The 25,828-nt window shown below is 37.2% G+C and overlaps 1 protein-coding gene across 1 annotated transcript; it reads right to left on the minus strand.

Annotated features, from left to right (window-relative positions):
* Nucleotides 1-521: 521 nt before the first annotated feature.
* Nucleotides 522-8,974, minus strand: LOC127666310 (transcription factor 20-like). The gene is made up of 4 exons (XM_052159104.1): nt 8,905-8,974; nt 2,091-2,209; nt 1,086-1,799; nt 522-1,028 (listed from the first exon to the last, which is right to left on the minus strand). Exons 1-4 carry the CDS (start codon nt 8,972-8,974, stop codon nt 522-524), a joined length of 1,410 nt encoding a protein of 469 aa, XP_052015064.1.
* Between the last annotated feature and the right edge of the window lie 16,854 nt (nt 8,975-25,828).

Consider the following 25,828-nt stretch of genomic DNA (forward strand, 5'->3'; position numbering starts at 1 on the left):
AAGGGTGGTTGTCATTTGTCTGCTCTTTCAGTCCTGGGCCTAGTGTTCACGGAATTGTTGTGAGACAGGCTGAAGATCAAAGCCACACCCCAACCTTTACAAGATGAGTTTGTTCAGTTCAATTTCACATTTAAATTTCATTGTCATTGGAACAAATTTTGAGTTAACTAGATAATTTTAAAACAGAATCAGAAGGGATAGCACACTTTCATTTAAACAAAGTCTTTCCAGACTAAAAATAGATTTATATATATATATATTTTTTTTTATCCCACCCTTTTAACTTCCCATTTCCCCATCAGCCCACCCCTCCCCCTCCCCACATCGTCACTATGGAGATTGTGTCCATGGAAACAGTCATCTTGTATCTTTCTTTTCCGGTGGTGTCATGAGTTTGAGTGTGATGTGAGAACATAGGAGGGAAGAGCTGTCATGGGCAGGCTCGGCGGGGCTGCAGGGCAGAGTGGGGTGTGGTCGCACAGCAGGAAGACTCCATTATATCATGTGTGTCCACCACCTTCTCATCTCCACGGTCTCACTTTGTGCTTGGGGCACCTCACCGAGAAATTCTCTTCATGTAGTAAACAACCTGCGTCAATGGCACAGGGGTAATGGTATCGGAAGGAGCAGCCTTTGTTGTAGCAGCCCAAAGTAGCGCCAGCCTCCTGGCAATGGGAGCATTTAGTCTCTCTGGCAATTTCCAGCGCTTCCTGCAGGCCATAGAGCCTGCCACAGACCAGGTAGATTCCATTGGCCCAGAGAATACAAGCCTCATGGACCCAAAATTCGTTGCGGTCAAGAGGTAGTTCAGGGATTTGTAACTCCAGCTCAGGAGCACCTTCTGAAGTGGTAGGTACAGAGGGCTTTGTGTCTGAAACAGTCTTTTCACTGCTGCCCTCAGCGGCTGCTTTTTTACAAGGAAGCCCCCTGGACAGGGACTGAGGACCCCCACCACAGTCTTCTGAGCATTGGCGCTGCTTGAACCTAGGATGGGCAGCCAGGCTTCTCTGCTCCTTCTGCTGCTGCTGCTGCTGCACCTCCTCCTCTTCCTCCTCCTCCTCCTCCTCCTCCTCCTCCTCCTCCTCCTCCTCCTCCTCCTCCTCCTCCTCCTCCTCCGTCTCAGATTTAGAACCATTAGAAGCACTTTTGCACCGAGCTTTGACTTTACTCTGCATTTCTGTGGACCTCTTAAGATGTGGATTCTTCGGAAGAGTGGCTGCATAATCTTGGGGATAAAAGGGTCCAAAGAGATCACCCATGTTACCGTAACTGGCCCACTTGCCGCAGAGACAGCAAACCAGATGCCCCACAAGAGAAGATTCGGTTACCACAGGCCCCTGCAGCATAAAGGATGAAGCTTGAAGCACCTTGCTTTCTGTGCTGCTGGGAGAAGGGGTTAGAGATCTCTGACCTTTCCGGCTCCTCACCAATTTTGTCTGTTCTTCTTCCTCCGCATTGATGATTGTACAAACAGCTCCCAGTTCACATGTATTTACTACATGGATGTAAGGGGAAAAAGACTTGTTCTTGGCATCGGTTTTATCTAGTACCTGGGTACCATACTTTAGCTTGATCTCTGGTTCTTGAGGTTCTCCAATGGGAACTGCTTGTTTGGTTTTCTGCTTCCTTGCCTGGGCCGCGGGTTTCCTTCTCTCCCTCCTTTGCCTTTGCTTTTTTGGCTTTGGCTCAACATCAGCAGAACCTTCTGACATCTGAGGGAGCTGAGGAGGTGGAGGTGGATGCTGCTGCTGTTTCTTTTGCTTATTCACACTGCCGATTAGTCTCCCCCTTTTTCTTTCCTGATGGGAAATACCCTTTTGGGGGGAAACTTTCTTGTTTGGGTGAAAGCTTGACTGTATCTTTCTCTTTCTCTTCAGCCTTGGGGTTTGCCTCAGGGGCGAATATGCCCACTGGAACTACATTCTTCGAGTCAGGAAAGATTAGCGGTGCTGCCCCACCCAAGGAACCATCTGGTCTCCCTTGGTTACCATAGGGCTTCTGAGAAGCTGTGGATGTCATAGGACCAGAGGGTTCCTTTCCAGTAGAAGCTGTTTCTACGTGTGCCTCTGTCTTGACTTTGTCATCCCCACTGCCACGTCACTCTTCGGAAGGCCCAGAAGAGGCTTTTCAACGTTCGATTCCTGGTTAGTTGCACTGACTCTGACAAACCCCAAGACTCCATCTCTTTTGATTAATTTTACTTGAAAGTCTATTTGATTAAACATTAGATTGGTTACGCACACTGGATTCCTAGATGTGTTTGTTTGGAAAATCTTTTTCAGCACTTTACTCTTAGGTATTTCTTATCTGTGTTTCTGAGGTGCGCGTCCTGTATGCAGCAGAATGATGAAGGCTGTTTTTACATCAAATCTGTTAGCCTGTGTTTTTTATTGCAGCATTTTGTCTATTGATGTTAAAAGATATTATTGACAAATTATTGATAATTCTATTTGATGAAAAAAGTTATAGTGTGTGTGTGTGTGTGTGTGTGTGTGTGTGTGTGTGTGCGCGCGCGCTTGTGCCTATAATCTTGCTATCTTGCTTCCCTTCTTTTAGTTTTGTTGGTGGGGAACTATTTACTATTTTGTTGTTGTTTTCGTGGTGTAGGTAACCTCCTTGGGTTGGAGGTTACCTTCTAGTATCTTCAGTAGAGCTGTGTTTAAGCAATATCTGCAGGCAGATACTGCTTAAAATTGTAGGGAGAGTGCTTGCCTTGTATTCATGGTGTGGGTAGATCTTGGGAACGCTATTTGGGGCAAGAAATGGAGCGCTGAGTATAGGATGCAGTATATTAGTGATGGGTGAGCTTTCTAGCTAGTACATGCAAGGGCTTGGATGGAGTAGGGGTTTACCTGGATTCTCTAACGCCTGTAGACCACATGAACATAATGCAGAATGGTGGATCAGTAAGTGGGTGCAAAATATAAGGTGTAGATTTCCACACTTGGATGTGATTTCAGGTGAGTTGGTTACAAGTCCCTTTATGGATGGGATGGTTTACCTGGTATCACTGGTTATTGTCAGTCTCTGGGGAAATATGCCAGTACCTGCAATACAAATATTTATCATAGTATAAATATTATGATAAGTACAGTGTTGTTAACACATAGCCTCAGTTACAATGTATCTTCTTTTAATTTTGATTAAAAAATCGGTATCTGAATATCATGCCTTACACAAAGTGGAATTTATTCTTTTTAAAGATTTATTTTATATCCTATCTTATGTGTGTGTGTATTTTTCCTGAATTTATGAATGAGAATTATGTACTTGCCTCATGTTCCAGGATGCCAAAAGAGGAATTCTGCTTCTGCAAAACTAGACTTACAGATGATTTTAAATCACCATATAGTTTGTGGAAAGTGGTTGCATGTGCCCTGCAAGAGCAATACCAGTTCTTGCTCTCTGAATTGTCTTTCCTGCATGGCCATATTCTTTACATTATAAAAAGTAGTCTGCTCAAATTTTTCAAAAGAGAAATCGAATTAGTAAAGAGACACAAAAACATATTTTTACATCTCATTTTATGTCAACAAATAACAAGGACCTATGTTTCCTATGTTCATAGCACCCTTATTTATAATAGTCAGAAGCTGGGAAAAAAATCCCAGATGTCCCTCAACAAAGAAATGGACACAGAAAATGTGGTACATTTATACTATGGAATACTACTTAGCTATTAAAAACAATGATTGTGTGAAATTTACAAGTAAATGGATGGAATGAGAAAATAGCATCCTGAGTGAGGTAACACAGTCACAAAAGAACACACAGGGTTGCACTTCTGATAAGTGGATATTAGGCAAAAAAGCTCATAATACCCACAAAACAACTCACAGACTGTATGTAGGTCATAATGAAGGAAGACAAAAGTATGGATGCTTCAGTCCTACTTAGAAGGAGGAACAAAATAATCACAGGAGGTAGAGGAAGGGAGGTACTTGGGAGAGAGAGGGGAGGAGCAAGGAAAGGGGTGAGGCAGGGTCAGGTGTAGAAGGAGACAAGAGAGAAGTATTGCCAGGAAATAGAACAGAGGTGTGTAACATCAGGGGATGGGAAACTGGGGGGGGGGGAGTCACAAGAAAGACACAGATGCCAGGAAAGCAAAAGACTCCCAGGACTCAAAAGGGATGACAGTAGCTGAAATACCCAACAAAGGGAAGAGAGAACCTGTAGAGGCCATATCCAGAGCTTAGGCACTAACCCTAGTTGAGGGATGGGTCTACCTACCCATCTCAAAAATTTTAATTCAGAATTGCACCAGTTTAAAGGAAACACAGAGACAAAAGTGAAGCAGAGACTGAAGGAAAGACAATCCAGAGACTGCCCCTCCTGTGGATCCATCCCATATGCTGACACCAAGCCCAGACACTACGGCTGATATCAAGAAGTGCTTGCTGACAGGAACCTGATATAGCTGTCTCCTGAGAGGCTCTATCAGAACTTCACCAATATAGATGTGGATGCTTGCAGCCAACTGTAGGACTGAGCTGAGGAACCCCAATGGAGGAGTTAGGGGAAGGACTCAAGGAGCTGAAAGAGTTTGCCAATCCATAGGTACACATGGAGGGACCTACGGCTCCAGGTGCATATATAGCAGAGGATCACTTTCTCTGGCATCAGTGGGAGGAGAGACCCTTGGTCCTGTGGAGGCTTGATGCTCCTGTGTAGGGGAATGTCAGGGAGGTGAGATGGGAGTGGGTGGGTGATTGGGGAAGCACTCTTATAGAAGAAGGGGAAGGGGATGAAATAGTGAATTCACAGAGGGGAAATCGGGAAGGGGAGTAGCATTTGAAATGTAAAGAAATAAAATAACCAATAAAGAACAAACAAAACAGTTAAGTTTCCAAACTTAAAAAAAAAAAGCTGCAGCTAATCTACAGGACCAACCATCTTAACCAGAAAAGCCATGAAACTTGAGATAAAACCCTTATAAGCTGTATCTTGTCTTATCTAGGGCTCAATTGATTATTCAATTTATCAATAACATCGGTTAATATAGGCATATCTTAGATATGATATGGAATATAGAGTATTATAAATATAACTTTCATATCTACTAGAATAGAACAAGAAATAAAGTACCTTACTTTAAAAATCATTTTTTTGGTGATCCTGATGATCAAACCAAGGACAGAAACATGATCGTCAAGTTCTCTTTTACAGAGATATATCACCAGCCCCAGTTGCTCACTTACCTGAGTTACTTACGTTATTGCACTGATCTGTAGCTAAGGCCTTGAAGTCTCTGAGGTATGTCTGTGCTTATGGGAGAAGCACTGCTGTAAATTTAGCTGAAAGTGCATTCACATACGTTCAAAGGGAATTTATTCTACTACAATATTAAGAGAGGTAAAATGCTCTTAGGCGACAAGGCTTTCTTATTACCATCATAATCATCATATGTATATGGGAGTATAAGTATCCTATACCTATATTAGTATGTGGTATGTGAACACCACTAACATATGATTTTTCTGTATATGTCTTATAAAAGAATATATATCAAAACCTAAATTATAGCCATTTACAGTTCATGTATTTTAATATATCCACACAAAATAAATAGGGGAGGAAAGGAGAAACTTGAATTTTTTTCTAGTGGTTTCATTTAAAAGTACAATGCTAATGTATTAAACGTTAATTTTATAGTGCTTTATTCCACTTATTTCATATCTAAATTGCCATGACTTCAAGAGACTATATACAAGAAGATTTTTCAAAGTTACTTTACTTGCTTTCATACAAACTTTGTTTTACAGTTGTATATTGAGAACTTTTCATAATTAAGATCTATTATGCCTTGAATACTTGTATACTTAGCTAATAAATTAATCAATTCTGTAGCTCTATAGTCTCAGTATGCCAAAATCAAATAATGAAAAATAAAACACTTTATTATTTTTGGCCAATTCTTTTTACTTACTCTGCAATGCAATCTTCTTTAAACAAGTGTCCTACAGTATTTTACACAAAATAGAATCTTTTATGAAATTTCTTGTGACCAAAAAAATGTCTAGTTCTTTCCTAAGTGGTAAACAGTACATAGGTACACTGATTTGCCTTTTGATGTCAGCACCATTATGTAAGTTTTCCTCAAAGCAATCAACATATCCAAATGTATCACAAATCTTGGTCTTATATCATTTCCTTCTATAAATTAGAAGCAGGAAATGTTCTCTTTACTTAAGCATAACCAAAAAAAAAAATCCATTAATGAGGTTGTTTTCTTAGTCTGAGTTCCCTGAAACTAGGCCCCAAGGAAAACTACTGTCTGCAATAGTTTATTTTTAATGTTATATAAGGGAACAGAAATGTAGGGCAGGAGAGATAAACAGATATTCAGGCAAAGTTAGTTTAAAAAAATGTTACTGCTAAGGCAGAGATCCTTCCACACTCAGGACACACATAATAATTTTTATGAATTGTTCACTGAGGGACAAAAGGAATCAGTTTTGCATTAGTCTTCATTACAAACTCATTAAGGGTTCTCACAGCCCTTGATTTTCAGGCTTTGTGTGGGTACTCCAGGGCAAAGAGGGCGAAGATAGAGACCTCTTCAAACAGAACCCATAAAGGAGTATAGTATGGCCCTAGTAAATCGCCTTCCAATCAGTATTCCCTGCAGTAAAGTGCAAAAGTATGTTAACCACTCACAAGGCAGGTACCATGTGCAAATTTAAAGAGTAAAACCAAAAAGTTTTAAAGCAGTATTAGTGTGTGTGTGTGTGTGTGTGTGTGTATGCCTGTATCTGTTTGTATGTGTATATATTTTGTATACACATTTGCATTGTTTTGCTTTTCTGAAGCAAATACATTTTTTCAAAGTGGCCTTGAAACCTTAGAAATAAGTGTGGGGGAATCCATTTGTCTAGCAGGTTCAGTGCCTTGAACTTGATATCTAATACTGCCCTGAGAGAAAGGATGGAAGGGGAGAATAAGAGGCAGACAGGGAGGAAGGAGCTAGTCTTTTGGAATAAATGTTCGGGTTTTTTTTTTCTTTTCATGTTAGGACAAATTTTAGTTAAATTTCCCCTACACGCCCTTTCTTGATCACCCCCCAAAAATCATATATGTATTTGATTGAAAGTCACTATCATAATATGTTAATGATTATGGAACTCAGAAACAGTGCAGCTGGGACTGAGTACCTTTATGTTCATAGTAAAAGAAAATTACTTATTTTCACTAGTATAAGTAATAAAAGGGGGACTGTAAGTTAGCTCATTCTGGGAGCTTGACTAATTTTTTTTAATCACTTGTCCCATCCTCAGTAAATTTATCAAGAAAACAGGTCCAGAAGAAATGTTTGTAGGTCAATTTCAGCATTTCAAATATCCTGAGCATTTAGAGTTAATGTGCAACATTATACTCAGCTTTAAATTTAATGCTGAAAAATTTAAATTTCATTAAAGCTGGGCTTGCAGCTTTGCATAGTGTTATAGGAGCTGCTGATCTCAAAGAACTTCTGACTCGTAAACTTCACAAATGTGATATGAGATTGGCTTTAAATCTACCATAAGACTCACATTCTATTTAACTTCTATTTTGATTTTTTGGAAGAAAGAGCCTGGGGCTCATACTATTTCGTGCTCTTGGTTGGTAATTTTGAATAATAATTATAAATAGATGAATGTGAAATTTATGCTCATTCTATGCATTTTCTCATTTGAAAACCATACTCTCCCTTTACTGTATCCTTCAATTCAAATGACGTGATTGAATAATTGAAGCTGAAGCCTTATTTTAATAGTGTCACCCCCATCCTTCTGCCAACAGATCAACATTAAAACTTTTATTCTACCTCTGTCAAGTTCCATCCTGATTGAGGGGGAAGGTGGTTATTGCTCATCTATGCAGAGAGCTTTTGACATTTAAAGTAATTGAAGCAAATGAATACGATTTTTTTCTAATGTTTCATATATATTACCTTTCTTTAAAACCCAAACTGCATATACAGAGAGAAGCCTAAACCTTTCGTGAATATCAATTTCAAGATCATAGTGGGAGTGGAGCAAGTGGAAACTAAAAATACATTACCGACCTTTGAATTACTCAAAAATTAAATGACACTTAAATTTCAGGCCAAACAAAAAGTTTTCTTCTATTCCATCAGCTGCCTTAATTTACTCTAGCAATTAAGTGAAAAAGAAAAATGACAATCTTCCAGTAATAATTGTGAATATTTTATTCACTGTGTGTGGGTGAGTGTGGCTGTGGGTGTTTGCTTCTTGAGATTTCAAGGTTAAACCAGGATAACTTACTAATAATGAGATTTTAAAAAGCAAAGAATTTAGAAATAATCAGACTGCAGTTAGACAGAAAACCATAGATCCTAAGATCTGTCATATCCTTCTTGGTTTAAATATTAATACATTTACATAGTTTCAGACATTGTTGTGCTATATGTACTGTGCAAATATTTATTGGATAATTCTGTATCGTTCAACCTTATTTATTAATTCATACATATACACAGTGTGGTCATTTTGTGTCTTTCAGATTGAGGCAGATCTTGGAAATTCAAAGATTTAAGATAAAAGACATTAATATTAGAAATCACAGGTTAGAGATGAAATTAGTCTATAAATACTAGTTACAAATGATTACATAATTGCATGCTTCTCTTCATTGTTCATACATAATGTGAACAAAAAGCATTGGTTGGTTGTGTTGTTACGAAACAATAGAGTCCAGTTACTCTAAAAAACAGCAGAAGAGATACTGGTGGTAGGTTGTGGACACACTAAACGACCTGCTGCTCTCTTAATTACTTTCCTCATTGCTGTAACATAATTCGTGAAAAGAAAATCAACTTCAGAAACGGGTCTTCCTGCTCAGACTCAGAATACAGCCTTCTACGTTTGAAAGTCCTGTTAGCAGACAACTGGGGCAGCCACTCACCTGCATCTGCAACAGGACCTCGGAGGAAGAGAACTAATGGTGCTCTGGTTACTTCTTCCATTTGATTCATCAAGTACTATACCCTACGGAATGGCGCTTAGGATGAATATTCTCTCCTTAGCTGAACCTTTCTGCAAACAGAGACCTAGACCAATGCTAAGTCGCATTCACATGGGAATTCTAAATGCAGTAAGCTCCAACAAAAATTAACTATAACAACTCCCGTTTTTAATCGCGCAATCACAGGCATCATTTAAAAAAAAATAATCCGAACTGCCCCCTAAGATTTCATAGCCATCTCTTAATTCTGAATGCATTTTAGCTGTGTCCCAAGTCCCTCCCAATCTTTAATGGCCTGAACACTTTGAAAATCTGAATTCTCTTCTGTCAATCAAGACATCTTCTTTAGCTGAGCATCTGATAATCAGCAAGTTACATGTATGTAATAAAATGGCATATTTTATACAAACATCCTTACTCTAAAACATGGAGAAACGGTATCATAACAAACATTTGGAAGAGAAATGATTGCTTTAATCCAGCAAATCAAAGACCAAACTATAATTCTGTATGTAATGTAGAGCACAGGCAGGCAGGAAACATTTATACTTCAATGGCCTTGTTCAATCCAAGGCTTCCAGTTCTGTTTGCTGCAGCACAAGCACTGACTTGGAGGCTGGGCCACATGTTGCAGACAGTGGACTTTCCTCAGTGGACTTCCAGCCATCTTTACATCTCCTGGGGGTCTTCAGTCAAATTAATCTTCTACTTTTTTTTAATACTTATTTCTTTTCCAGAAAGTATTTATCATTTAAACTTTTTTTTCTATTTTTTTAAATTTATTGATATATTTATTTACATTTCAAATGATTTCCCCTTTTCTGGACCCCCACTCCCCGAAAGTCCCATCAGTCCCCTTCCCTCCCCCTGTATTCCCACCCAACCCTTCCCACTTCCCTGTTCCTATTTTGCTCTATACTGCTTCACTGAGTCTTTTCAGAACAAGGGGCCACTCCTCCGTTCTTGTACCTCATTTGATGTGTGGATTATGTTTTGGGTATTCCAGTTTTCTAGGTTAATATCCCAATCTATATCTTCCCCGCGGATCATTGTAAAGAAGCCAACCCTTCTACATGTCGCTTAGCCTCAATAATGTTTGCAAATTCATTAGCACCCTTCATACTATATCTCTTGATTTTTTTCCCTACAATATCACTCTTCATGCTTCTGTATTCAGCTGCTAGCTAGACGGTAGAATAGCCTTTATGAAACAAAATTACAGTGGTCAATACTTGATGGCTGTAGAGAAACACTTTCCTAGGTGGTGTTTCTGTAAAGGGGGTTTGTTCCCTTACAGGCAATTTCATACCTGATGCTCTCTGCTCTCCTTTGGAATGAATCTTCAATTTTACAAGTTGAAAACGTCAGTGATTGGAATCATGCCCTTTCGGTAACATTTCTTTTATTCCAGCGAAGGTCACGATTTTTTTTTCAAGAGCACAATTTCCTTATGTGCTTTTTCTGTGCTCTGTGCTTGAATCTAAACTTCTCCATGTGTTTTGTCAAAACTTCAAGATTTTGTATCCATTTTCAATGTATATTTAATATAAGAGGAATGATAAAGAGCCAGACAAAATTCCGAATGTGAGGCTTCACAAGAATTTTTCCTTAAATAATGTTTTTAAAAAATAATTTAGCAAAGCTGGGCAGTGGTGACTCACGTCTTTAATCCCAGCACTTGGGAGGCAGAGGCAGGCGGATTTCTGAGTTCAAGGCCAGCCTGGTCTCCAGAGTGATTTCCAGGACAGCCAGGACTACACAGAGAAACCCTGTCTCAAAAACCAAAATAATAATAATAATAATTTAGCATAATATGCTTGAACTCTCTCTCATCATCAGATCACAGGTAGAAATTAGAAACAGTGGAAAAACCCAAACAAGAATTGACTCTACTTAGGTTCCCCAAGGAGTCTTTATTCCTCTCTGAAACACTGGGAGCTGGATCTTTACTGTCCACATTTCTCTCTGTATTTGGTTTTCAAAAATCCTCATCTAGTGTTTCTAAAAGTTCTATTTACAATATTTTGGTGTATCCTGGCAAATAAGATAGTGAAAACTTAGCTCGTATTTTAAAGGCTTTATTTCAAATTGAGTCATCATTTGTGTCTTCATACGATTAAGACAATATATGGAAATATTCCTTATTAGCAAACATTTATTAAATGTGGTAAACTTGCTGATGGACTTCAGAACTGAACTTGAGAACAATATTTTAAATGTATATGGGCATGTTGCCTTCTAATGCTAGTAAGGATCCCATTATGTAGTTCAATTAGTAATGATTAAGGACAATAATATGAATCTGGTTATTCTTACATTTTAAAATATATGTTGCTATCTTTTATTGTAACAATTAATAAATTCCTTTCTTTGCATTTCTCCATGCCTTTGTAACAGATTTAACACTCTTTGTTAATGAGACGTCTTTAAATCCAATCCTTGCCATTATATATCTAAACTTATATGCTATCAAAAAGGCTCTCATCACTTTACTGTCTCTTTTAACTCATTCTTTGATCAATTGAACCTCTTTCAAAGGATGGTTTTGCTCAATAAAATCATAGCCATATTCTATTTTTGACAACCCAGGTCTTATTAAAAGACAAATTATCTTATCAGCTGAGTATATTCTCACTAGTGCATATTATCTGAATTGTTAATAATGACTTTTAATGTCTTATCTAAGTAAAGTAATACACAATGTCTTGATGTTGTAGCTATTTGTTTCTCAGGCAAACTCATATATGTTATCACAATATTATGAAATGTGTTACAGTATGGGTATTTGCAAGTGATACTTGAGTCATATAATCACATGATTCCTAAAGAGATCTGCATTCCAAGTAAAAGTATGATTTGAGAAATGATTTAAGACATATTTATAGAGCTGAAATATTAACAACCTTCATCTAAACATGTAAAACAGATTTGGAAAGTAGGAAGAATAAAATATTCTTTTATAAATTCCTGTTCAAGGCATGGTTATTGCTTACATCACTGGATTAGATTATTTAAAATACCTATTTGCTACTTTCCCTTCATTTTTGTAGGTCACTTGTGCTGTAAATAACAAGTAAACAAATTGATCATGCTACAAGGTTTAGGACACAATATTATCTATGAATATCATTGTTGAGTCTTCTGAGGTTGAGAAAGAGTCTTCAGGAAAACCAAGAAGACGGAATGATGTAGCACTTATATGTCATGAACTGTAATCAAGAAGACACAAATGCCAGAGTTTGTGGAAGACTCAAGCTCAGGAGTTATTTTGTGGGCAGGTATTAGTGCTGATCTCTCTAGAGATAGGGACAGATAATTAATTCAAGAAGGAATAAGAGATGATTGTTTCAAATGAGCTATTAAATCTTTGTTTTTCTATATAAGAATGTACAGTCTTCGCCTGAAAATGAAAATCAACTTTCTTTATCTAACTTTGCAAATATCTATCCATTCTACTGTGTTGTTGTACTTGAGAATTCACCTGCAAGAATTTTAGAGTATAATGAAAAATTATTAATTAGTCAATTGATACTTAATGTTGTATAATTAAGATAGAATAAAATTCAAATTTTAATGCCTGCCACTAGTGAGCAATATACAAAGCAACTGGATTTTAGGTCAAGGTCAGCCCACCAGGAATTTAATTTGTCCATAGTCAGCTGTGATAGAGAACTTAAAAAAAAAACAACAACATATTTTTCACATTTGAGAAACTGATTTGTTGATTTGTCTTGATCTTCATTTGTCACAGGCATTGTGATTTTTTTGTTTGTGTTTTTGTTTTGTTTTGTTTTTTGGTTGCTATAAACCTTTCACAGGCACAGGTTTTAAAGAGAACTTTTGCAAATCTGTCTTGCAAAGTGAAATGTATATGAACATGCACTAGAACAGAAATCCAATTTATTTGATCTTTTGTTTTAATCTGTCAATCAAATAAAACTTAAAAGTCTCCACTGAATAGCTTAGAACAGGTTATTGAATACTGAATAAAAATATCAGGAAAATGTGTAGATAGTTATCAATACCTATATATTCTTGAAGAACTGCAAAAATTAATATATTATAGAAAATATGAACCTACATTTAGAAAAGCATACTAATGTAGTAAGTAAATACCTCCATTTCCTATATTTGCTGACAATTCAATCTCTGATTATATGCTTTAAATGATCTGATTTTAATTTTCAAATAAAGCATTTACGTTGAGAGCATCATTTTGTATTTATTTTTACAAAAAACAGTCACATGAAATATTGAAATGATATAATTACAAATGCTCAGGAAATCTCTCTCTCTCTCTCTCTCTCTCTCTCTCTCTCTGTGTGTGTGTGTGTGTGTGTGTGTATGTGTGTGTGTGTGTGTGTGTGTGTGTGTGTGTATGTTTTGAGAAAAGATTTTCCCATGTAGCTCTGGTAGTCTTGGAACTTGCTCAGGTTGGTCTCAAACTCTCAGAGATCTTGCCTCAGCCTCGTCAGTGCTGGAATTAAAAGTGTGCACAGTCACTACCTAGCAATATAGAAATATTTAAACTTTAGGATAACTTTTAGGAATTGAACTTTCAATTGTAATAAACTTTATATTTACCTGGTATGTTCCCTATAGTACATTAAGAATTCAATTGAAAATGAATTTAGGAAACACTTCACTCACTGGAAGAAATTACTAGAAATATCTTGTAAAGATGCACCACGAACTATTCTCTTCTATTGTCTTTTTAAAATATTTTCTGTGTGGGGATAAGGATAGCACTAATATATTTAAGTTTTACTCTGAAGCCATGTACAAATAAATATACTTCTTAATATAGAGGAAACCTAAAGGGACAAATATTTTCTAGCTGAGAGGATGAGTTCTTTCTTCTTTTCTTTTTTTTTTAATTTTGAGAATTCATTTTCTTTTTTTTGTTATTATTTTTTAAATTTTATTCGATATATTTTTAATTTATATTTCAAATGATTTCCCCTTTTCTGGTCCCCCACTCCCCGAAAGTCCCATAAGCCCCCTTCCCTCCCCCTGTTCTCCCACCCACCCTTTCCCACTTCCCTGTTCTGGTTTTGCCCTATACTGCTACACTGAGTCTTTCCAGAACTAGGCCACTCCTCCTTTCTTCTTGTACCTCATTTGATGTGTGGATTATGTTTTGGGTATTCCAGTTTTCCAGGCTAATATCCATTTATTAGTGAGTGCATACCATGATTGATCTTTTGAGACTGGGTTACCTCACTTAGTATGATGTTCTCCAGCTCCATCCATTTGCCTAAGAATTTCATGAATTCATTGTTTCTAATGGCTGAATAGTACTCCATTGTGTAGATATACCACATTTTTTGCATCCACTCTTCTGTTGAGGGATACCTGGGTTCTTTCCAGCATCTGGCAATTATAAATAGGGCTGCTATGAACATAGTGGAGCATATATCCTTATTACATGCCGGGAGCCATCCTCAGAACTCAATGCCAAGAACTCTCCATACCAGGAGCCATCCCCACCTGGCTCTCAATGCCAGGAGACTTCGATACCAGGAGTCATTCTCACTTAGATCTCCATGCCAAGAACTGTTCCTACATAAGTCTCAGAACCCCCTCCTTTTGACGTTCATCTGTAGATAGGTTACTGTAGCAACCCCTTTCCACTTCACCGCCTCATGACCCCCCTTTTATCATGCCAACATTCCAACAGCAATAACTAGCTTTACCAGAAATTATGAGAAACTGTTTCTTAGAAATGATGCCAACCCCCTGAGATTGTTCCCCCCTTTACCCCTCCCAAACCTTGTATGCTTCCCTTTATATTGACTTGTCTGAAAATTAAAGTTTGACAGCTTGATCAGAACTAGACAGGCTGTCCTGCCTCTCTCTTGTGTCTTGTCGCCCCATCGCCTTTCCTCTAGGTGGCTTAAAGGAACCCTGTTGACTGTCCTGCGGGTCGGGACAATTACATGCTGGGGAATCCTCTGGGTATATGCCCAGGAGTGGTATAGCAGGATCTTTCGGAAGCGACGTGCCCAGTTTTCTGAGGAAGAGCCAGACTGATTTCCAGAGTGGTTGTACCAATTTGCAACCCCACCAGCAGTGGAGGAGTGTGAAAGGATGAGTTCTAATAACTTAAATGGGCACAACTTTACAGTGAACATCTGTTGCCTTTTCAGTGCCTTTCTTCAGGAAGGTTGACTATTAAACTTATTAAATGCAAAAAATCATCCCTGTTATTTTTGTCTTGAGATTAGTGTAGTTCATAATATTTATATTTGTATTACTGTCATTTATTTATGTGTGTGGATGGGACCCATAAATGAGGGCATTTTCTACTGTGTATGTGAAGCTCAGAGGGCAACTGTGAGTCTTTGAGCATCATATGGTTACATTAAATCGGCAGGAAACTGTTGTCTAAGTCACTGCATGTTTCAGGTTTGTAAATTGGCAAAATGAAGCGATGGATTTTAAATGCAAGGTAGGAAATGCAAAGCTCACATCTACTTGCAATACAGATAGATAATTCTTAAAGCAACTTAGGTTTGAAAAGGAACTAAGAAATATTTTCTTAATTTATTCAATTTTCTTGAATGTGAAAGAAAATACTGTATTTTCTTTCATCTCAAAGTTGTTTACTCAGAATTGCTAGGAGTGGGTTTCCTTATCTACAAAATATCCATGTTTAAGTTGAGACACCAGTGTTATTTCCTCAACAAATACTCACTTCACGGTGACAAGCCCGCCCCTGCTTAACAACCACCAATCAGGAGGAACGCATAAGTTAAGTTTATGGTTTGGCTCCCAGCATCAGCCAATTATGTTAAAGGACATACTGGTCCCCCAATCAGATGTGTACCAGGCCAGATACCCACTTCCTGCCTTTATAAATTTTTCCCTGATACTAGGCTCAAGGACCCACCTTCCTACTGTGTCAGGGTTGGCTCCAGCTTGAATAAAAAAACAACAACAACAACAAAACAAACAAACAAAAAAAAAACAAACAAAAAAAAAACTAAAGCATTTGCACCTGGTTCTGCTCCTTGGTGGTCTTTGGGGGTTCACAAACATTTCCTGGCACAACAAAGCCAATACCTTTACCTTATTTTTTTCTAAATTCAATTTTACTTTTAAAATTATATTATTTCACTCCCCACTCCCCTTTCCTCCCTCCAAAACATCCTATATAATCATCTTTGCTCTCTTTCAAATAGATAGCCTCTTTTCCCATGAATTGTTATACTCTTACATATGCACATGATATATGTATTTTCCTACATGCATATGTGCTGCATACATAGCATTATATTGCTCAGATTGTATAACATCACATCTCTGTGTGTTTTCCGGGTCAAACATTTGGTACTGGATAACCAACTGTTGTGCTCCTTTCTCCGGAAGCTTATTTTCTTTGATTGCTTGCAGCATTCTGTAGCAGCTTGTAGTTCTTAATTTAGGCCGTCTGAGATTTCCTCCCTCCACATTAGCATAACTGCCAAGTCCTTCTTGGCCACAAAATGGACAGTATGACAGTCTCCTGCCCCTTGGGGCAGAGCCAGCAGGGTGTGCGCCTCCAGGGGTGTTAAAGGTTACAGTGGCTTGTGGGTTACTGGTATAATGGTGTAAGGATTTTCATGATCCTCCTTTGAGGAATGCCTTCTTAGTCAGGGTTCACGGCTCCTCACGGCTCCATCATGATCAAGATGGTAGCAAGACCTGGAGTAGAGGCCATGTCTGGGTCTCAGCTAAGTGGTGGAGCACTGTGACCTTTGGCACAGCCCCTGAGGTTGGGGGAGGGAGAGGCGAAGACATGAATTAAAAAATATGAAGGTTTACAATGATGCAAAATACACGGGTGGAGTGTGAATTGTACGGGGAGCTTTGCAGATTTAAGGGGAACACAGGAAGCTGAACTGGGGACCAGCTTGTTAGCAAGATACTAAGGAGGGAGATGAAGAGATTTAGGAAGTGATGAAAGCAACGCAAGCTAAGTTGGCTTGGTTTTTTTTGTTTTGGTTTTTTTTTTTTTTTTTTTTTTTTGGTTTTTCGAGACAGGGTTTCTCTGTGTAACCCTGACTGTCCTGGAACTCACTCTGTAGACCAGGCTGGGCTCGAACTCAGAAAGCTACCTGCCTCTGCCACCGAAGTGCTAGGATTAAAGGCATGTGCCACCACTGCAAGGCAAGTTGTTTTATTTATGCATAGGCGAGGAGGTGGATCCCTGGGTTTGTCCAGGTGGTCAACCTGACACAGATAATTTAGGGCCATGTGTGGTCAAAGTGGTGGACTCGGGGCACGGTTCTGCTCAGACATCTTATTGTCTGTGCTTGTGAGGCATGTCAGGGGGCTGGGATTATAGACCGCTGACTCACGGGATGATCAGGACGGAGCCTGGGGTAAAGACTGAACTGATGTGTAAAATAAAGAACTGGGCTTTTTAGTCTGCAAAAAATCAGCTATCCAGAGAGTTTTTAGAATATCAGGAGAAAGCTCTCTGAAGCAGAGAACTGTCTGAAGATCTCCAGAGAGAGCAATTGGGAAAACCGTCTGGAGCAAAACACGGCCATCAGTTTGGGTCCATGATTTGATTCTGAGTCCTTTGTTTTCCTGCTCTCAGACACCAGTTCTTTCAGGGCCCCTCTCCAAGCCTAGCCTGGTCCTTGTCACATAGTTTTTGTGTTGGTTTTTTGCGTTTTTGTTTTGTTTTTTTCTGTTTTTTTTTTTTGTTTTTTGTTTTTTTTACCTTACGTTTAGGCAGCCATGCTGTTGACAATCTGTGGGTGTAGCTCCTAAAACTCCTAAGAGAGAAAATCAAACATCGAACACCATAATCCTCTGGCCTCTACAATGTGTCTGCCCCAGTTGTGTAAAGTTCCTTGAAGCGAAGGTGTGGGAGTTGTTTTATGGACGTAGCTCTAGTGTCTGGGAGGAACAAATCTACATTTTGATTGGTTGTAGTGCTGTAATGGTCTCTATTGCGAAGAGATGTTTCCCTGAGGAGTGAGAACTACATGTATCTAAGGTACAGGGACAAATGTTTATACTGTACTTAGAGATTATGTTGGCTTAGTTAAAAAAAATAAATAAATAGAGAAAGAAAGAAAGAAAGAAAGAAAGAAAGAAAGAAAGAAAGAAAGAAAGAAAGAAAGAAAGAAAGAAAGAAGCTAAAGTTCTTGGTTCTCCTAAATGTGGTGATTGATACAGTCACAGTACCAGGCATTACCAGTATCCCTCTTGTTGAGTAGATGGTAATTCCGATTAGAGAGCTGTTGGATACAGCTAATTGTGCGTCCTTCCATTGCACCCCTAGGATTATTACGGCATATGGGTCACTCTACTCATTCATAGGTGTCATTCCATTGATTGCTTTTCATTCTTAGAAGTCTATGTGGCATTCTCTAGTATGATGAATATTATTTCTCAGGGAGAGAAGTCTTTCACCGCAGTTATAGCTCAAAGGCTTTGGGGCCCTGTTTTCTGATGTGCTCGGTGTCTTCTTCAGCAAGAGAGACCACTGGGAGGAGCAACTAGGCAACAGCAATAACCTGTTTTGTTTTGCTTTCTTTTGTTCTTTGTTGTTGTTTTCTATTTGGAAGTCTTACACAACGCTGTCCAACAATTTGAAAGGGGACTTTTCATGAATTGTGTTGAGTTTTTTTTTTTTTTTTTAAGTTCTATTCATTATTTATTTGATGTATGTGACTACACTATAGCTGTCTTCAGACACACCAAAAGAGGACATTGGATCCCATTAAATAGGGTTGTGAGCCTCCATGTGGGTGCTGGGAATTGAACTCAGGACCTCTGGAAGAGTAGTCAGCTCTCTTAACCGCTGAGCTATCTCTCCAGCCCCAAGTTTTGTTTTTTATTTAGTTCTTTTTTTTTAACCTGATTATTGTTTGAGAGGTTTTGTTGCCAGCCAAAATGGCAAATTTCACTTAAACTATATCTGTATCTATATACACAAATTTATGTGTATTAAATGTATGTACAACAGGTAGACAACTAAGTTTCATTTCTTATGATTTTTTTCAGACACCCTTACTGTTATTTTATTCTCATCTCTCCTTATATTTTTTTTTCTTTCGAGAACTCTCAGTTCATATCAACCTGAATGAGGGCAATACCAGTGAGCGTGCTAATGCATAAGGTAAAATGTCATGAGGACTTGTTCTGTTCCTAGACAAATAAGGACAAGCAGCTGAAAAATTCTGTGAATGGAATATTCTCCCATGAGGAAGAGCACACCAATTGATTTCTAATACAAAACAACAGCACTGAAAAATATATACTCACATGTTACATAATACAGGCTGAGCTTTTATTTATGTTTACAAATATATATAAATATATGTATATATACATTTTATTTTTCAAAATATATATACATATTTATGACTATATAAATATATATCTTTAGAAAATACTTTAATGAGAGCAAGAAAATTATATTGGAAGGAAGAAAAGGAAGGAATGGGTGAGGTGCCCATATTATAATCATAAATTGTTAAAAACAATTAAATATGTAAAGATAATTTTTTATCAGGAATAAAATCTTTAATTTTATGCCATGGATAACCAAACAACTGAGCAGTACTTTTAAACACTGAGTTACAATTATCCACAAAACTCTCATATTTATGAAAGGCCTAATCAACATGGGCGTTGAGGTAAGTATGTTAGAGGACAGAGTGTTGATATAAGAACTGTGGTTATATAATAAATAAAATGACCTTAAACACTACAGGATTCGCATGTTCTTCCTATAGATACTGATTATTTCATCTTCCGAGAAGGACATAAAAAACAAACTCTAACAGGGGCAGGAAAAAATCAATCGGATGTTCTCCATTATGCAGTTTTGATAAATGATGATGATGAGCCATAGAGGTTTTCTTTCCTCTAGGTATGTCTTCTTGTACACTGATTTTGTGTTCACTTTTTTCTTTAGTCTGTTTTTCTTTGAAAGGACAAAATTGTCAAATAATTTTACTTTCTATGAATTCAAAAGTACATCTTTCACTGTACTGATGCGCTGTAGTGCTCTGAATGCCATCGTGGCTCCTATTTCCCAACATAGATTACACATCCTTGCTTTCCATTCGGTGAGCTTATTTGGAAGGTTTAGGAGAGGTGTGGCCTTGTTTGAGGAGCTGGGTCACTCAGAGTGGGAGTCCTGTTTATAAATGCATGCAATCCAGTTCTCTCTCTCTCTCTCTCTCTCTCTCTCTCTCTCTCTCTCTCTCTCTCTCTCTCTCTCTCTCTCCCCCCTCTTCTTTTCTCTCCCCCCTTCCTGGTTTTTGTCTATCTTTTTTTAAAGATTTATTTATTTATTTTAGATATATGAGTACACTGTAGTTGTAGAGATAGTTGTAAAGCATCATGTGGTTGTTGGGAATTGAACTTAGGACCTCTGATCACTCAGGACCAATGATTTTATTTATTGTTCTGTGCTGTAGCTGTCTTCTGACAGACTAAAAGAGGATGTCAGATCTCATTATGGATGGCTGTGGGCCAACATGTTGTTGCTGGGATTTGAACTCAGGACCTAAAGAAAAGCAGTCAGTTCTCTAACCTCTGGTCCATCTCTCCAGCCTCATCTAATATTTAAAATACTACTCCAGTTCCATGCCCCTGTGTCTGCTTGTAGGCAACCTACCACTATGGTCATGGACTATATCCCATTGGAGCATTTTATTTTTAATATTAACTAAGACCAGAGTGACAAATTACTATAACAGGCCTTATCAGGCTATCTATGAAGAAATGAGGAAAATCTTTGGACTTGGTGCTACAAAAGTTGTTGAACACTAATAGCAGGGATTGATGGGTTCTCCCCATAGGATATTAGAAAATAGTAGGAATAGAAAATGGACTCTAGAGGACTAGCTCAAGAGGTTTCAGAGGAGAAGGGCAGTAGGAACAGGGCTAGAGGACATTTTGAGATTTTTATTTCAAAGAATGTGGTTGATTTTTTTAAAAAAAATATTTATTTTTATTCTTCAATGCTTTTTTACAGTCCTGACTTTATCACCCTCTCGGTCTGCCCCCTGACTGTTCCCCATCCCATACCTCCTCCCCCTCCCAGTCCCTGAAGTTCTTTCAGACAGGAACAATTCTGGGTCGAGCATTTGACTGGGGCATGGCAACTCCATCCCTTCTTTCTATGTCCTGTGCCTCCACTGGTGCCTCTACAAGTTCCCCCTCCCCACTATGCAGCATTTCATCCAAGGTCCCTCCCTTTGAGTCTGTCCTAAGAGTCTCTCACATCCTAGGTTTCTAGTACATTCTAGAGTGCCCTCCCACCTCTTACCTTGGGAGGTTGCCTGTTTCCATTCTTTCCGCTGGTCCTCAAGGCTTCGGTACTGTTGCCAAACCTCACCTCCAGTACCTACAGGGATTGCTTCAAGTATCTCTCCATTTAGTTTGATATTGGCTGTTGGTTTGCTGTATATTGCTTTTATAATGTTTGTCAAATGCTTTTACAGCAGCTAATGAGATGATCATGGGATCATTTTTTTCTTTGAGTTGTTTATATAGTAAATTACATTAATGGATTTTTCATGTATTGAACCAACCTTGCATCCCTGGGAAGAAGCTGACTTGATCATGGTGGATGATGGTTTTGAAGTATTCTTGGATTTCGTTTGCAAGAATTTTATTGAATATTTTTGCATTGGTATTCATGAAATAGGTCTGAAGTTCTCTTTTTTGTTCAGTCCTTGTTTGGTTTAGGTATCAAAATAATTGTAGTTTCATAGAATGAATTAGGTACTATTCCTTCTGCTCCTTCTTTTTCTATTTTATGGAATAGTTTGAGGAATATTGGTTTTAGCTTTTCTTTGAATTTCTGGTAGAATTTTGCACTAAAGCCATTTGTCCCTGGAGGGCTTTTTAAAAAATTATTATTATTATTATTATTATATTTTTAGTTGGGAGTTTTCTTTATTACTTCTATTTCCTTAGGGGATATGGACCTGAATATATAGTTTACCTGCTCCTAATTTAACTTTGGTACATGGTACCTGTCTAGAAAATCATTCATTTCATCTAGATTTTCCAGGTTTGTTGAATAAACCCTGATTTTATCAGCTAAATATTAGATATTGTTTGCAACCAAAATAAATTTTGAAGTTTGTATCCACATTATTTCTATCAAATGTTCTAAAGCTAAATTAATTCATGTGACATTAAAAAAAATCATATATTGTTATAAAATACATTTAAATACTATTTGCTATTACATATCATTATAAATGATATATGGCCATACATTACATAATTATATATGCCTATGAACACACAAATCCATGAACACATATATACAGTATAGACAAAAGAAAAAGTACATGGATACAATAAAGAATCACTGTGGTTTATTTGAAGTAGTTTTTTATCTTTATGCATTTCCCAATGAAGTATTTGGTAAGGCTATTTATTTTAATAATTTATCTAATAAATATGTTTAATTAATCACTAATAAATATTAACAATTTTATTATTTAAAATATTACTTGAATGGAGTGCGGCTTTTCTGTCATTCATAGTAGAAACTCATCAACACATGAATGTTGATGGAGGTAGGTGTAATCCAAGCATTCAGAAGGCAAAGCCAGGCAGATAGCCTATTTAAACTGTGTATACAGTCCTGGCTGCAAAGTTGCAGATCAATCTGCAGTACACAGGGAGATTACTTCATGGAAACATAAAATTGAAGAAAAACAAACAAAAAGAAATATACATTCTAAGCACCTGTTAAAAAATAGACTATTAACAAATGTGAAGACTTCTTATTTCCATGTCATTGAAAAATGACTTTACAAAATGTTAAATGATAATATAGACCAATACCAAGATGCTATGAATTATTCTAGAGTAAACTAGGACTAATCCAAGATATTAGATGCTAAAGAGTAATTATACAACAGTGATATTTACATGAAGTAATTTTGTTCTTCTTGGAGATGTTTAGCCACTTTCCCCATATGTATCAAATTCAGGTAAAATGTCATTCATTGTTAAACCCTATTAAAACCAATAGCAGTCAATATTATCTATAAAAGTACTTTTCCTGTTTTAAAATTTTACTTTTTATAGAATTGTTATTACTGGGATTTCACCTTCAGTTTCAAGTCAGAAAATCTAGGACAAGGAACAGGCAATCTTTACAGGGAATCTCTGGGGCATCACCTTTCCTAAAGGCATGCTTTTATTCCTGTAATCAGGGACACAACTGAATCAGCACATACTGACAGCTCTGCTTACACAGGCATCACAGTCTAGAACTAGTCCTGGAGAGTAATTTTGACATAAGGCATGCCAGCTTTTCCTTTAACTTGTGTTTTCCTTGTTTGTCCATTTGCCTTTCTTGTTTGATTCTTCTTTTTCCTTCAAGGATGCTGGTGAATCCATGGAAGCAAGAAAGCCATGCTCCTAGCGTTCGTTATTAAAGAAAAACACTACATCATAAAACAGGCATAAATCAACATTTAACATTCAGATATTCACAAAGTAGTAATCAAGACTAAAGGGATAATAGTTTCCCATGCAAACTTGTTTGATAAATGTTTAACATAGCATGAAGTTAAAGTCATCCTACAATATCTCAGGAAATAAAATTTCATTCTGTGAGTGCAACTACGTCACATGAATGCAACTAAACACTAAAACAGGCAATCAGCCCACACTTAGTGACTCTCAAGGTAAAAGTTACATTATTTTAAAACTTTTCACATTTAAAAAGTGTGTAACCATGGATAATCACTTCAGAAATGTCATTTTCCTCATAATGTAAAATAATCTGACTTTTAATATGTGAGGGTTTTCTGTTTGTTTTTGAATTGTGTGTAAATGGAAATGTGAATGTATTAGCTGTCATTTTTTCACTGTCATCCAGTAGTCCCTATGAGTTCCACCTTCCTTTTGAAAGAGTGATCCATTCTTTATTGTGTTTACAATGCTGTTGATGTGCATTCAAATCATTTGACATTTGAAACAAACGGTAAAGCTCAAGAATCATTGTGCGTATTTTTATTGTACATACGCAGGCATCTCAATACACACTTTGAAGTCAAAATTGCTTCCTGAGTGGTACCAATTCACATTAAGTCAGGGTTGCAAAAAGAGCGTATTGACATGGTTGTTGAAGTCTGTCATATTGCAGAGGTTGCATGTCTTTTATCACCATGAACATTTTAATTGTTTAAGGCTTACAATGTTGTCCTTTTAGATAGTGGGGTTTTTCTCCCTCCTTCTCTCTTAGCTGCCAGACCTCCACCATCGTGAGTTTCGTGCAAGCTCCTGGTAAGGGCTTTTTCCCTTAGGTGCCTCTCTACCACTGTAGCGCCCCCACGTGGCTGAGGTTGACTTCTGACATCGTGAAGGAACTGATTTACAAACTGACCAAGAAAGGCTTGAGGTTCTACCTAGCATGTGGGAAGGGTTCACAGAGGGCAGCACAGGTCCGTTTTGTGATCAGTAATAAAACTTTGAGAATCCTTAAGTACAAAGGCCTTGCCCCAATCTCACTGAAGCTCTCTAGCATTTGATTAAGAAAGTGCTCAGTGTCGTCAAGCATCTTGAGAGGAATAGAAGTGATAATGATACTAATTCGGCCTGCTTCTAATAGAGAGCAGAATAGACCAGTTGGCTTATTACTGTAAGAGTGAGCAGGACTTCCCACCCAATTGGAAATATGAGTCATCCACAGTCTCTTCTTCAATGGCATAAATTATCTATATGAACAATAAAATCACTTTAATTAGTTCTTTTTAAAAATGCTACATAAGCCATTGTTGAAGATTTATCTTAAACAGTGCTTTGCTAACTAAGAGGATGATTGTCTTTTAGTAATCAATCTGAGATTTCTAGAATGTTCTCAGATTTTCCATCACCCTTAGTAGTAAACAAGTATAATAGAGGTTTCCATTACCCAAACTTGTTACTGTTGACTTAGGTGTTCAATAGCCTTGCTTTATTTTCTGTTAGTTTTTTGTTTTGTTTACTTTTTATTACCGACTAGCTTATAATTTAGTTCTTTTCAAATAAACAATTGTTACATCTTAACAGAGAAATGCTACAACACTTCAAAAACTGAAATACAAAAATTTATTTCATAGTTTTTCAGTAGGGCACACTTTACTCAAAAAAATCATCTACTAAGTTTAAAGCTTTATTTTTTTTAATTATCTATATGTTGTTGTACATCCTAAGAAAGAATAGCATCCACAGGAGTAAAAAAGTTTAACAGTAGAAATTTTATTGGTATCATTGTTATTCAATATTACTTACTAATGTGTATACATTACAGAAACAAGATATGTCATTTACTATATGATTAATTGCTGTTACATGTTACTATCCATAAAATCCTTACTGTTATAAAGTAAAAATACAAAAGCACTTTGGTATGTTGCTACTTGGTAGATGTATTCATATTTAGCTGAGCATATTTATGTGTGCCTCAGAAAATCTTCAAAGCCTCTTTGTTTTTAATAAGACAATAGAAGTTAATTTAAACTGCATCTATGCCTTTATTATCCAAAGTATACCACATTAAGGATTTTAATATATATGGGATGCATGACCTAATAAATGAAGAGAAAACTCTGTATTGCTGGTATAATCTATAAAATAAAATGCTATAATCTCTAAAATAAAATTGAATAACATTGATTTTTACATTAGTGTTCCATTAATATTACCACACATAAACATAAAAATTCAGCTCTCACACATGCATATGAGCAGTAATTTTTCTAAAGTATATACTGTATTTAGGAAATGGTATTATAATTGATTATTTCGCTCCATTATTTACTTAAGAAATATTTGCATTTACTTTGCTAAAATTATGTAAAATTGTCTTCAGATAATAATAATTGATTTTAATATT

Source organism: Apodemus sylvaticus, chromosome 15 (genome assembly GCF_947179515.1).
Source record: "Apodemus sylvaticus chromosome 15, mApoSyl1.1, whole genome shotgun sequence".
Classification (NCBI taxonomy): Eukaryota; Metazoa; Chordata; class Mammalia; order Rodentia; family Muridae; genus Apodemus; species Apodemus sylvaticus.

What these genes read in the sequence shown, in the direction of transcription:
- LOC127666310 (XM_052159104.1), bottom strand. Translation starts at nt 8,974, where the DNA reads ATGAATCAAATGGAAGAAGTAACCAGAGCACCATTAGTTCTCTTCCTC. An exon ending in AGGTCCTGTTGCAGATGCAG is followed by an intron (nt 2,210 to 8,904) that starts GTGAGTGGCTGC and finishes TTAATCAAATAG; the next exon opens with ACTTTCAAGTAAAATTAATC. An exon ending in AGGAGGAGGAGGAGGAGGAG is followed by an intron (nt 1,029 to 1,085) that starts GAGGAGGAGGAG and finishes GAGGTGCAGCAG; the next exon opens with CAGCAGCAGCAGAAGGAGCA.